We start from the raw sequence: 13,769 nt of genomic DNA on the forward strand, positions 1-13,769 counted from the left end.
TAAAATGATAATCTTTGGTTTTTAAGAGTGGTGTTATTAAAGGTGAAAGCTTGGATGCAGAATTTAACTGACAGGAATCTTTTCTGCCTCCTTCCAGAGTTTTTTCTCTTGTCTGATACAGCTCACAGGCTTACAGGGTGTCAGGGGTTGGAAGGGACCTCTGGAGACCTTCCAGTCCAGCCCCCTGGAAGAGCAGGAGCATAGAAACCAGCACAGGTCACACAGGAACACATCCAGGCAGGGATGGAAAGGCTCCAGGGAAGGAGACTCCACAACCTCTCTGGGCAGCCTGCTCCAGGGCTCTGGGAGCCTCACAGTCAAGAAGCTCCCCCTGGTGTTAACCAGATTGGAAGAGACCTTCAAGATCATCCAGTCCAACCTAGCACCCAGCACCATCTGATCAACTAAACCATGGCACCAAGTGCCTCATCCAGGCTCTTCCTAAACACCTCCAGGGATGGGGACTCCACCACCTCCCTGGGCAGCACATCCCAGTGGCCAACCTCTCTGTCTGGGAAGAACTTTCTCCTCCCCTCCAGCCTAAATTTCCCCTGGCACAGCTTGAGACTGTGTCCTCTCCTCCTGGGAGAAGAGACCAACCCCCACCTGTCTACAACCTCCCTTCAGGGAGTTGGAGAGAGCAATGAGGTCTCCCCTGAGCCTTCTCTTCTCCAGACTCAACAGCCACAGGGCTCTCAGTCTCTCTTCACAGGGCAGATGCTCACGTCCCCTAAGCCTCCTCCTGGCTCTCCCTTGGACTCTCTCCAGCAGGTCTCTGTCTCTCTTGAGCTGGGGAGCCCAGCACTGGACACAGGATTGCAGCTGTGGTCTCAGCAAGGCAGAGCAGAGAGGGAGCAGAACCTCCCCAGCCCTGCTGGCCACACTTTCCTTGCTGCACCCCAAGGATCCCCTTGGCTCTCTTGGGCACCAGGGCACATTGCTGTCCCATGCAGAACTTGTCCACAAGGACTCCATGGAGCTGCTTTCCAGCAGGACAGCTCCTAACCTGCCCTGGTGCCTGCTGTTATTCCTGCCCAGATGCAGGACCCTGCACTTGTCCTGGTTGACCTCCATGAGGTTTGCCTGCAGCCATCTCTCAGCTCTTCCAGAGCTCACTGGATGCCAGCACAGCCTGAGGGGTGTCAGCCACCCCCACCCCCTACTTCTGACTACAGCAGCTCACAAGAATTACAAGTGATTGGTGAAACTCAGGTGGTTGACACCTGAGCCATTAATGATTTGGCACTCTGAAGGTCTCAAGAGAACCTTGGTTTGTTTTTCCCTTTCCCTGCAGACTCCTAGTTGGATCTTGCCCTGTCTGCAAGCACAGGTAGCATGAAGATTGATGTGAGAAACTCACCTTGTGTGGCTGGCAGTTGGAGAGGTTATCAAATTGCTTAGTGTAAGGCACAAGGTGAAATGGTTTGGAACAGGGGAGCAAAAGAGGTGAAGAGAATATTTCATTGTCTGAGCTCCTCACAGGAACCAGGAGCAGCATCCAGGCTCCCACAGGCAGCACATCCTTGAAGAGGTTGAAACAGGACCTGGGAGTGCTGGTGGGCAGCAAGCTCTGCATGGGACAGCAATGTGGCCTGGGGGCCAAGAAGGCCAAGGGGGTCCTGGGGGGCATGCAGAGGAGTGTGGCCAGCAGAGCCAGGGAGGTTCTTCTCTCCCTCTGCTCTGCCCTGCTGAGACCTCACCTGGAAGATTGCATCCAGCTTTGGGCTCCCCAGCTCAGGAGGGACAGGGATCTGCTGGAGAGAGGCCAAGGGAGGGCTGCAAGGCTGCTGAAGGGACTGCAGCACTGCCTGGGGAGGAGAGGCTGAGAGCCCTGGGGCTGTTCAGTCTGGAGAGGAGAAGGCTGAGGGGGACCTGATCAATGTCTATCAAGAGCTGAGGGCTGGGGGTCAGGAAGGAAGGGACAGGGACAGCCTCTGTTCACTGTGCCCTGGGATAGGCCAAGGGGCAACGGATGGAAACTGCAGCACAGGAGCTTGGGGAAGAAAGAAGAGAGCCCTTTGGTTTCAACCTCCCCCTGTGAAGCTGAGTAGTGCTGCCTCACCCACAGAGGCTGTGAGCAAGAGCCCCAGAGCCCCGGTGATGATGGCAGAGAGGGGGAAGCCAGCCTGGAGCCCATGCCAGGAGGAAGGGCCTGGCCCAGGTACCCCCCCCAGGGAGCCCCAGCCCCAGTGTCCCCCAAGGGGAGGCAAGAAGCAGCCAGAAAAGGTCTGAGGAACCAAAAAGCAAACCTTTAGTGAACAACACAAACAGGGGAGGGAACCGCGCCGCAGAGGGGAGGGGACGGGGCTGGGAACCGCGAAGTGGGGTAGGGGGAACCGAGCCGCAACAAGGGCCGGGGCCGGGACAGGGACGCCGCAACAAGGGACGGAGCCGGGGCCGGGACAGGGACGCCGCAACAAGGGACGGGGACGGGGCAGGGACAGGGACGCCGCAACAAGGGACGGGGCCGGGGCCGGGGCCGGGACAGGGACGCCGCAACAAGAGACGGGGCCGGGGCCGGGACAGGGACGCCGCAACAAGAGACGGGGCCGGGACAGGGACACCGCAACAAGGGACGGGGCCGGGACAGGGACGCCGCAACAAGGGACGGGGCCGGGGCCGGGACAGGGACGCCGCAACAAGAGACGGGGCCGGGACAGGGACACCGCAACAAGGGCCGGGGCCGGGACAGGGACGCCGCAACAAGGGACGGGGCCGGGGCCGGGACAGGGACACCGCAACAAGGGACGGGGCCGGGGCCGGGACGCCGCAACAAGAGACGGGGCCGGGACAGGGACACCGCAACAAGGGACGGGGCCGGGACAGGGACGCCGCAACAAGGGACGGGGCCGGGGCCGGGACAGGGACACCGCAACAAGGGACGGGGCCGGGGCCGGGACAGGGACGCCGCAACAAGGGACGGGGCCGGGGCCGGGGCCGGGACAGGGACGCCGCAACAAGAGACGGGGCCGGGGCCGGGACAGGGACGCCGCAACAAGGGACGGGGCCGGGACAGGGACACCGCAACAAGAGACGGGGCCGGGACAGGGACACCGCAACAAGAGACGGGGCCGGGGCCGGGACGCCGCAACAAGGGACGGGGCCGGGACAGGGACACCGCAACAAGAGACGGGGCCGGGGCCGGGACAGGGACACCGCAACAAGGGACGGGGCCGGGGCCGGGACAGGGACGCCGCAACAAGGGACGGGGCCGGGACAGGGACACCGCAACAAGGGACGGGGCCGGGGCCGGGACAGGGACGCCGCAACAAGGGACGGGGCCGGGACAGGGACACCGCAACAAGGGACGGGGCCGGGGCCGGGACAGGGACGCCGCAACAAGGGACGGGGCCGGGACAGGGACACCGCAACAAGGGACGGGGCCGGGGCCGGGACAGGGACACCGCAACAAGGGACGGGGCCGGGGCCGGGACAGGGACGCCGCAACAAGAGACGGGGCCGGGGCCGGGACAGGGACGCCGCAACAAGGGACGGGGACGGGGACGGGACCGGGGCAGGGACGCCGCAACAAGGGACGGGGCCGGGGACGGGACCGAGGGAGAAACAGACACAAAGCAAAGGACGAAGAAGAGCTTGAGGGGCTGCAGGAAGGATGGCACAGAGCTGCCAGGCCAAGGGAGAAGGGCGAAGCAGGGCTGGGAGCTTGGGCTGGGGGCCTGGCTGCTATAGTCTTCACACTAAGAGCTTCACGGGATGGGGGCTGGAAGGGCAGAGGCTGCTGCCAAAGCCTGGCAAAGCAGACTGCTGCCAAAGCGCTTCGGGGCTCCTCTTGCGGCACTGCTGCTCAGAGGGCTTGAAGGATGCTCAGGGGCTGCAGGGGAAGGAGAGAAGGGCATCAGGCAGCTCAGGGGTACAAGCAGCAAACACAGCTCCCCCCCTGAGGCACATCCAGGCACTGGCAGCTCCCTGCCCTCTTACCCTCCCCCCAGATGGGGCTGCAGCCACCCCCCCAGCACCAACCATCCCCATACCAGGGCACTGCCTCTCAGCTGGCACAGGGCTGGCACAGCAGCAGGCTTCAGCCTGCCCTGGGGCAGGGCTCACTCCTGGCAGAGTGGTTCCCAGGGCAGCCTCACCTGGGCTGCAGAGGCCTTGGCAGCTCTGTTCCTGCTCTGGAGTTCCACTGCCCACCCCCGGGGGGGCAAAGGGCTCTGAGAAAGGCAAAGAGGCCATTGGCAACCAGCCAGGCTCGGGGCAGAGGCCTCCCTGCAGCCCAGAGGCCACAGGCAAGGGGCAGCCCCAGCCATGGGGCTGGGCCCACACTGGGGAGCACAAGCAGCTGCTGGCAGCTCTCTCACCTCTCAGCTACCTTCTGCTTCAGGGCAGAGGCTCTGGAGACCAGAGGGGGGCTGGGCACAGAGGGTGCCTGTGTGGCACAGGCCAGCTGGCAGGGCCTGCAGACAGGGCAGAGATGGTTAGTGCCAGGCTGGATCCTGACTGCCCACTGCCACGGGACTGGGAGGCAGCTGGGTGCTGCCTGGCTCCCTCGCCGGGGGCCAGGGGTCGCACTCGCACCATGACGGCCACGGGGCCCTCCTGGGGGGAGGGACCAGCACCATGGCGGCGACGACGACGCAGGGCTGAGGGCACTGCCCCTGGGGTCCGCACAGCACCGCTCCAAGGACAGCACTGGCTGAAGAACACAACTCCGGGCTCCCAAGTCCTGAGGGTGCACTCTCCGAAGGAAAAAAGGTCAGGCAGGGAGGGGAAGCGGCACAGGGGGAGCCTCAGGCTGGAGAAAGCCTGGACACCCCCAGCCCCCCACCCGGGACCCTGCTCCCACACCCTCCCTGTCCTAAATCCCACCGGTTCCCCGAGAGCTGCCCTTAGAATACCCTCCAGCCCTACAGGTTCCCAGCGTCGGCAAGGATCCCACAGCACCCTGGGGTCCCCACAACCACCCCCGGGGCCCACAGCCCCTCCACAACCACACCCCTGATCCCCAACCCACTGCCCACGGCCTGGAGCCCTCCCCGCCGCCCTCCCCAGCTTCCCCCCAGCGCTGCCACCGCCGCCTCCCGCACTCCCTCCCCCAGCCGCCGCTCCCCGCAGCCGTCCCCAGTCCTCTCCCTCGCCGTTCCCGGGGCCCCAGCGCCACTCACCGCTGCCTGCGCCGCAGGGCTTCAAACGCTGCCGCCGGACACGCCCCCTGCGCTCATTGGCCGGTGCCCGAACGCAGCCTCCCATTGGCTCTTCAACGCCGACAGCCCCGCCCCCTCCCGCCCGCGCGCACCACCGCGGGAGCCGTAGGCCGCCGGGGCCTGGCCACCGTCTTTGCCCTCAGCCCCAGCCCTGCCCTGCCACCTTCTCCTGCCAGCTCCCTGCCGACACCTCCGGCCCTCCCCAGCCCCCGCGGCCAGCCCAGCGCCGCCTCCCCCTCATTAGCGCTGAGAAGGCAGCACCGGGCACCCGCCAGGGCCTGCGAGGGGCACCCTCAGGGCTGCCCACACATCCCCAAGGGCTCTGCTCTCTGACCTGGGGCTGGAGGCACTCTGGGGCTCCTCTTGCTGCGCTGCTGCTCAGAGGGCCTGAAGGACGTTCAGGAGCTGTCGAGAGAGGAGAGAAGGGCATCAGGCAGCGCTGGGCACACCCAGGCACTGGCAGCTCCCTGCTCTCATGCCCTACGCCTAGCTGGGGCTGCAGCCAGACCCCAGCACCAACCATCCCCATGCCAGGGCTCTGCCTCGCAGCTGGCACAGGGCTCTCACAGCAGCAGGCTGCAGCCTGCCCTGGGGCAGGGCTCCCTCCTGGCAGAGTGGTTCCCAGGGCAGCCTCACCTGGGGTGCAGAGGCCTTGGCAGCTCGGTGCCTGCTGCGCAGCTGGGGGATGCGGCTCCGCTGCCCACCCCTGGGCGGGCAAAGGGCTCTGAGAAAGGCAAAGAGGCCATTGGCACCCAGCCAGGCTCGGGGCAGAGGCCTCCCTGCAGCCCAGAGGCCACAGGCAAGGTGCAGCCTCAGCCATGGGGCTGGGCCCACACTGGGGAGCACAAGCAGCTGCTGGCAGCTCTCTCACCTCTCAGCTGCCTTCTGCTTCAGGGCAGAGGCTCTGGAGACCACAGGGAGCCTGGACACAGAGGGTGCCTGTGTGGCACAGGCCAGCTTGCAGGGCCTGCAGACAGGGCAGAGATGGTTAGTGCCAGGCTGGATCCTGACTGCCCCCCGGCATGGGGCTGGGCCGTTCCCTGTCCCCATTGCCAGCTATCCTCACTCTGAGCTCTTTACAGAGCTCCAGAAGCAAGGAGGTCTCCCTGAGGGTGTCCTGCACCACCATGGCCATGTGGGGCTCAGCTTCTGGACAGCCACAAGGCTCCAGAAGAGGCAGAGCCTCTCTGGGGCACAGCCAAAAGCAACCCCAACAACCCCCAAACCCCACAAGGGCACAGCCCTGACCCTCACTGCCAGGAGAGCAGACGCCCAACCTGCTCCCAGCCAACACTCCTGAAGCCATCTGGAGGATGCTCCAGGGCCAAAGGGAAAAGGAGGAGGAGAAAAAGCTTCTCTTGGAAGGCTCTCTGCCCTTTGCAGCCATGCCCAGATGAGCTCAGCCTGTGCCTGCTGGCCAAGTGCTTCCTGCCCAGCCTCTGCCCTCCACAGAGCTGCAGCCATCCACACAGCAGTCCCCCAGCCATGGAGGGCAGGATCCCCAAACCCACAGGGAGGGCCCCAGGGCAGCACTCACTTGGGCACCGAGAGGGCATCCTGCTTGTGCTGCCGGCTTGGGGGCTCCAGGCCCCTGCAGCCCAAGGGCTCAGGGCTGCCGGCTGAGGATGACAGCCTGCACACCTCGTAGGTGACATTGAGGTCATGGCTCACCACAGCAGCTACAGGCCTGGGGCAGAGAGAGACAGAGCCAAGGAGCAGTGAGGGGCTGAACCTCAGCCACTGGCACCACTGACAGCTCAGCACCACCAGCAGCACCTCTCAGCCCCCTCCTCAGCTGGGGCACAGCAGGGCACCCAACAGCAGCCACAGAGCTGTGCTGGGCCTCAGGCACACAGCACAGGCAGCCTCCCTCGGGAGACCTTCCCCAAGAGCTTCCTTCTGCCAGGACCTTGGGGCAGGGACAGCAGCAGAAGCTGCCAGGCAGGAGGAAAGACTTTGTGGAGGCACCTTCAGGCCTGACAAGAGGCACTGAAGGCTCTCACCTGCTGTGCCTGGAAACCTTCCCTGCTGCCATGTCCAGGGGAGATTATCCCCTGGGTCTGGCCCTCTAGGAGCCAAAGCCCACCTGAGAGGGCAGCCACTCCTCTGCAGGCCAAGACCTGGTCCCACCTTGGCAGAGCTCATCCCTGGGGCAGCTCCATGCCAGAGGAGGGTGCACAACCTGTGCCAGGGCAAGTGGCACACAGGGGTGCCCCTTCTGCTTGGCTTTCTCTCTTCAGCAACCCATGCCCAGGGGAGCTCAGACTACTGCTGCCCATCCCCCAGCCCTGTGCCTCCTGCCCACCCTCCCCTCCCCACAGAGCTGCAGCCATCCACACAGGAGTCCCCCAGCCACCAAGGGGGTCCCCAAACCCACAGGGAGGGCCCCAGGGCGGCACTCACTTGGGCACCGAGAGGGCATCCTGCTGCTGGAGGAGGTCCTGCCTGGGGGGCTCCAGGCCCCTGCAGCCCAAGGGCTCAGGGCTGCCGGCTGAGGATGACAGCCTGCACACCTCGTAGGTGCCATTGAGGTCAGGGCGCCGGGGCAGGGCACAGCCCTTGGCAGCTGCCAGCGGCGGCAGGGGCAGGCGGCTCCGGGAGAGCCTCCCCGGGCACAGCCTGGAGCTGCGGGGCCAGACCGGAAGGGAGCCAGGGGCTGCCGGGGCTGCAGCCGGGGGGCAGGCGCTGGAGGGGCTCTGTGCCGCCCTGGCAGCCTCTGCTGGCTTCCCACTTCGCCGGCGCTGTTCCAGCCGCGGGGAGAGGCTGCAGGCAGCTGCCGGCTGGGGAGGAGTTGGCATCTCAGGGGACCTCCTCCTCGGGATGGGGCTGAGGGCCTGCAGCGTGGCACTGTGGAGCACAGCCAGGTGCTGGCAGCCTGGCAGGGGAGAGCTCACCACAGGGCCGCCAGATGCAGCCACAGAGGTCTTGGCTAGAAGAGCAGAGAAGAGACCCAATCGGCTCCCTGCCTGCAGTGACCAGGCACCCCCAGGCCCCAGGGCGTCCCCCTCTGCCCCCCACCACCCTGGGCTCTTTGCTGTGGCTGCCCCAAACCACATCAAGCCCAAGAGCCAGCGCTAACAATCCTGGGCCCAGAGCAAGTGCCCCGTGGCAGGCCTGGCCTGTGCCCAGCAACAGCCTCTGCAGAGCCAGGCTCTGCTGCTGGGCTCATGCATTGGCACTGAGGATGAGGAGGAAGAGGTCAGCCCTGCCCAGACAAAGGCTGCCAGCAGTCAGGCCACAGCTGGGCTGAGTGGGCAGATGCACCCCAGAGCAGTAACCCACAGGAGACAAAGGCAGGCTCGGACCCCACTGGGTGCCAGGGCAGGAGAAACTTCTCCCCCTGCCCTGTGCCCACAGCTGGCAGCTGCCCCCCACCCCCCCACCGCAGGCCCTGGGACAGAGGAGAGAGCACAAACCTGGATCCTCAGCAGCACAGCCCTGCTGGCTCCTCCAGGCTGGGCTGGCCCTGCTGGCCTCTGCAGCCCTCCCTGGGGATGAGGCCTGCTCCTGCCTTGCAGCAGCCTCCTGAGGGGCCAGGGGCTGCAGCTCCTCAGAGGCCACAGCAGCAGCAAGGAAGCTGCCAGCCTGGGGCAGGGACTGCTGCTTTGGGAAGAAGCTCCTGGTAGCAGCTACAGGCCTGGGGCAGAGAGAGACAGAGCCAAGGAGCAGTGAGGGGCTGAACCCCAGCCACTGGCACCACAGACAGCTCAGCACCACCAGCAGCACCTCTCAGCCCCCTCCTCAGCTGGGGCACAGCAGGGCACCCAACAGCAGCCACAGAGCTGTGCTGGGCCTCAGGCACACAGCACAGGCAGCCTCCCTCGGGAGACCTTCCCCAAGAGCTTCCTTCTGCCAGCACCTTGGGGCAGGGACAGCAGCAGGTGGTGCCAGGGCAGCCCTGCCAGGGCAGCACCGCGGGGAGCAGAGGCAGCAGCAAAGACCTGGGGCAGGCAGCTTCAGGCCTGACAAGAGGCACTGAAGGCTCTCAGCTGCTGTGCCTGGAAACCTTCCTTGCTGACCCTTCCAGGGGAGATTATCCCCTGGGACTGGCTCTCTAGGAGCCAAAGCCCACTTCAGAGGACAGCCACTCCTCTGCAAGCCAAACCCTGGACCCTCCCCCACCTCCAGCACCCTCAGGGGGGCTGCACACAACGGGAAGGGTGAAACTCTCTGAGCAGCCAGGAGGAAGTGGCACAGGGAGGTGGCACAAGGACACTCACCCCTCTGGCTGGCTGGCAGTCAAGCCCTGCAGCAGGAGGCCTGCTTCCTTTGCTTCCTGCTGCACATCTGCCTGCTGGATGGCTGGGGCAGACCTTTCCTCTGCAGCCTGCAGCAAGCCCCCACAAGCAGCATCAGGCCATAGCTGAGCTGAGCCTGGGCCCCAAGCTGCCCATTCCCTGTGAGGCTCAGAGCTTTCTCGAGCAGTCCACAGCCCAGCACCTGCTGAGCCAAGACCTCCCAGAGCAGCTCAGCTCCTGCCCTCTCCCAGCTTGCCCAGTGCAGCCCAGCAAGTACCTGAGCTGCCTGCTGGGTCCTACACACCAGGCCAAGCCCTCCTCTCACCTCCTCCAAGGCCAGCTGCAAGGGAACAGGACAGCCAGCTGCCAGCTCCTGCTGCTCTCCAGCTCTCTCCCCACCAGTGAGGTCCAGGCACACCTTGGGCACAGCCTCCTCCACCCTACAGGAGTCACAGCAGCAGCCCCTGAGCCAGGGAAGACCCTCTGGGGAAGCCATCCCCTGGCCTACCAAGTTTGGGGATGGAGCCCAAGGAAGCTTTGTCCTTTGTCCCCCAGCTGTGGGGGCTGCCAGGCTCCTAACTCCAGCTGGGCAGTGCAGAGGCTGTGGCACAGCAGCAGAGCAGCTCAGCTGCGTCCTGGCAGCCACTGGGGCTGCAGCCAGCAGCCAACCTCTGCAAGCTCCTGGCCGTGGGGGACCCCAAGATGCCAGCCCGGGCTCCATCCCTCCTGCCACAGCCTCACCTGGGCAGCTGCAACGGGCTGGAGCCGAGGGCAGGCAGCGGCGCCTGGCTCTGTGCCCTGCGGGCAGCGTCCTCGTAGGCACGGAGCTTGGTCTGCAGCTCTGCCACCTGGGAGCAAGGGGCAGCCCTGGCTCAGAGCCTGCCATGAGCCCCAGCAGCTCAGCAGGCTGGGTGCCAGGCAAAGCAGAGCTGCAGACAGAGCCCAGCCCTGCCCCCAGCAGCTCACCTGCGCTCTCAGCTGCGCACACAGCACAGCATAGTGACAGACGTGGGAGTCCGGGCTGAGCGGGTTTCTCTTGAGCTGCAGGGGGAGGGAGGAGCGGAGCTGAGAGCAGCACCGGGACAGCTCCTTCCCCTCTGCTGAGGCGGCAGCAGGGCAGCTGCTCAGCCTCCCCTGGGCTGAGGGGACCCGAGGGGCTGCAGCTGACTCTGGGAGGGGCTCCAGAGGCAGCCCGGCTGCAGCAGGGGGGCGGCGGCAGCCCGCAGCAGCCTGCCCCAGGCTCCTTCCCCGCAGCTGCCGGCCGTGGGGCGAGGTGCTCACCGAGACCTGGATCTCCTTGGCCCTGCTGGCATACTTGAGCGTGTTGAGGGTGTCCTGGCAGCAGAGCGGCGAGGGGCTGAGGGCAGCCAGCATCAGGGTGCGGCAGTTGCCGCCGATGGAGTCCTTCAGCAGCCTCGTCAGTTTGCTGTCCCGGTACGGGATGTGGCTCTGCTTGCCCTGCCCGGCACAGCGAGGCTCCGCTCAGGGGCTGGCCCTCGGCTCCCAGCCCTGGGCAGGCTGAGCCCAGGGCAGCTGTGCCGTGGGGACGGCGCTCAGGGCCCCTCGGCGGCAGCCTTACCTTGGCCCCAGCCAGCGCCTGGATGACGCTGAGCAGGGCCAGCAGCGAGCGGTTGATGCTGGCTCCCTCCCGCAGCCGCTCGCCCCTGGTCTTGGCCAGCGCGGCTCGCTCCGAGCCGGCCAGGTCGACCAAGCTCATCTTGGCCACCCGCACAGCCCCGCCGAGGCCCCCGGCGCGGTCCTGCTGCTTCACGTAGACCTGGCAGGGCACACACAGGGCAGGCTGCAGCTCCGCAGGGCGCTCGGGCTCGCTGCTCGCAGCCTGGCAGCTCTGGGCCGCCGGCCCTGGCACAGCCTCGCCGCCTGCCCCGTTGCGGGCAGCGCTGCCAAGGGCTGCCCCAAGCACCGGCCCTCACCTGCAGGATGGCGTGGGAGCGGGAGGAGGAGGCGTTGGCAGCGGTGGGATGCTGCGTGCGGTTCCTGCTGCCCCTCAGCAGCGTCTGCAGGAGCTGCTCTGCCGAGCTGGGCTGGCAGGGAGCAGGCAGAGGGCAGGGATCAGCGCGGCCCCAGCGCGGGCACCGAGCGGCCACAGGCACAGCGGCTGAGGCCTCCTGCGGCTCTGCAGGGCTCCTCTGGCCTCGGGCTCACCTCTGCTGCCAGCCAGCACCCACCGAGCTTGCACCCCCGGGGCCCCCCAGCCCTCCCCTCCCCCCTCCAGGCCCCCCAGTGCTCGCTGGCACCCCCGGGGCAGGCGCAGCGCTGCCCACACCTTGTGCCTGCTTCCACCCCCACCTGCTGGATGGAGAGACCCTGAACCACAGCTCCTCTCTCGGGATCCTCCCGGATGGACAGAGGGCCCTTGGGCTCCAGCAGGTCACGGATCTCCTCGTTGTAGACCTGCAGCAGGCAACTCCAGCTTAGGCTGAGGGTAGGGGCCCCAGAGGGCAGCATCAGAGGAGCTTTGCACCCCAGGGCCTGGTGCCCACCCAACAGCACCTCTGGCACCTGGTGCCAGCGGGAGCAGCTGAAGGTGCCCTAAAGGCAGGGGACAGCTCAGGAGGCTTCAGCAGCAAGGCACTGAGCCTCTGCTCCTGCAAAGCCCTTGCAGCCAGGAAGCCCTCATTGCCCTGTGGCCCTCAGCAAATTCCCCCAGCTCCAGAGGGGGCAGACCAGCAGCACCAGCTCAGCAGGCTGGCCAGGGGGAGCCTGCTTCCAGTCTGGGGCTGTCCTGGGCACTGGGCACAGCTGGCAGCACAGGGGTGCCCCTGGCACTACAAGCCCAGACCTTGGAGATGGTGGCCTGGCAGCAGGAGGGGCACAGCTGGGCACAGCCTACCTCCAGGTAGGAGACCAGGACCTCATAGCTCTTCTGCTCCTTCCTAGCCTCAAGCCTCCTGAACAGCTCCTCCATGGTGAGGTGGATGATGCCAGGGCTCTTCTCTGAGCCCAGCATGGTGTAGGTTTTCCCTGCTCCTGTTGCCCCATAGGCAAACACTGGGAGGAGAAAGGGAGGAGCCCTGAGAGCAGCCTTCACCACCAGCAGCACTGGGGGGGATGCTCCTGGCTCTGCCTCAGCTGGAAACGCCCCTGGGGACACAGCCCCAAACCTAACTCCTGCTATGGGGCACTGCTGCCTCCCACTCACATCCTGTCCAGCAGGGCCCCCAGGGCCCTCTGCACCAGGCTGCTCCCCAGCCTGCACAGGGCCCCCAGCTGATGCCACCCCACAGGCAGGACTCCACACTCATCTGGGCTTGTCTCTGCTCTCCTCTTGCTGGCCTGGGCCCTGCCTGCTCCCAGAGCCCCCAGATGACATCTCCAGGTCAGCCCTGGCCCTGTCCTGACCACGCTTGTCACTGCCCCAGCTTGGTGCCAACAGCAAGGTCAAGGCTTTCTCTTTCTGCAGAGCTGCTGTGTGCCCACTACTGCCACAGCTGCTCAGGGCTTCTAGAACCAAGCCCCAGCTCTGCTGAGCCCACCCAGAGCAGGGGCAGATGGGGCAGGAGCTCCTGCAGGGACCAGAGCAGGCTGCTCGGGCTCACCAGAGCAGTTGTAGCCATCGAGGATGGTGTCGACCATCTGATGGGTGGTGTGCTGGAACACCTCCTCCTGGGTGGCCTGCTCAGCAAAAACCCGGTCGAAGTGGAACTTCTGATGTTTCCCTGGGTTCCTGCTGCGGCCAGCAGGCAGCACCCCGCCGGGGGCACCAGCAGACCCCTCAGGGTCGAACACGAGGGTGTGATGGTCGAGCACCCTCAGCACCGGGTGCTGCGCGGCTCCCTCGCCGGGGGCCGGGGGTCGCACTCGCACCATGACGGCCACGGTGCCCTCCCGGGGGGGAGGGACCACCGCCATGGCGGCGGCGGCGACGAAGATGACACAAGGCTACGGGCTCTACCCTTAGGGCTCGCACAGCACCGAACAAGAAAAGCACCGCTCGAAGGAAAGCGCCGGCTGAAGAACACCGAAGAACACCGCTCTGGCCTCGAAAGTCCTGAGAGTGCACTCTGAGAAGAGAAAACAGGGTCAGGCAGGGAGGGGAAGCGGCGGAGGGGGAGCCTGAGGCTGGAGACAGCCTTTACCTCTCGAGCCCGGAGCCGGCTCCCCAGTCCCGCCTGCCCTAACCGCCGCCGGGGCCGCCGGAGCTGCCGTTAACAACCGCCCCAGCCCTGCGCGTTCTCCCCGTGCGGAAGGACCCTGCATCCCCTGCGGGTCCCCACAACCACCCGAACGCTCCGAGCCGCACCGCGGGTCCCCAGAGCCCCTCCACCGCCTGACCCCCGATCCCCAGCCCACCCCCATCCCCCGGCCCCGTAACACTGCCCGGGACCCGAACCCAGCATTGCCCAGG

The 13,769-nt window shown here is 66.2% G+C and overlaps 1 protein-coding gene and 2 long non-coding RNA genes across 3 annotated transcripts; all 3 read right to left on the reverse strand.

The window, feature by feature from the left end:
• Nucleotides 1-4,140: 4,140 nt before the first annotated feature.
• On the reverse strand, nt 4,141-6,787 carry LOC128899031 (uncharacterized). Its single transcript, XR_008463042.1, has 3 exons — nt 6,700-6,787; nt 6,034-6,129; nt 4,141-4,172 (listed from the first exon to the last, which is right to left on the reverse strand). It is a non-coding gene; the product is annotated as an uncharacterized LOC128899031 (long non-coding RNA).
• Nucleotides 6,788-9,329: 2,542 nt separating this feature from the next.
• On the reverse strand, nt 9,330-10,183 carry LOC128899028 (uncharacterized). The gene is made up of 3 exons (XR_008463038.1): nt 10,142-10,183; nt 9,726-9,840; nt 9,330-9,489 (listed from the first exon to the last, which is right to left on the reverse strand). It is a non-coding gene; the product is annotated as an uncharacterized LOC128899028 (long non-coding RNA).
• Nucleotides 10,184-10,374: 191 nt separating this feature from the next.
• On the reverse strand, nt 10,375-13,295 carry LOC128899024 (kinesin-like protein KIF18B). Its single transcript, XM_054177011.1, has 7 exons — nt 12,961-13,295; nt 12,255-12,412; nt 11,711-11,815; nt 11,335-11,445; nt 10,980-11,177; nt 10,569-10,858; nt 10,375-10,378 (listed from the first exon to the last, which is right to left on the reverse strand). Exons 1-7 carry the CDS (start codon nt 13,271-13,273, stop codon nt 10,375-10,377), a joined length of 1,179 nt encoding a protein of 392 aa, XP_054032986.1. The 5' UTR covers nt 13,274-13,295.
• Nucleotides 13,296-13,769: the final 474 nt, after the last annotated feature.

Source organism: Dryobates pubescens, chromosome 37 (assembly GCF_014839835.1).
Source record: "Dryobates pubescens isolate bDryPub1 chromosome 37, bDryPub1.pri, whole genome shotgun sequence".
In the NCBI taxonomy this organism is placed as follows: domain Eukaryota; kingdom Metazoa; phylum Chordata; class Aves; order Piciformes; family Picidae; genus Dryobates; species Dryobates pubescens.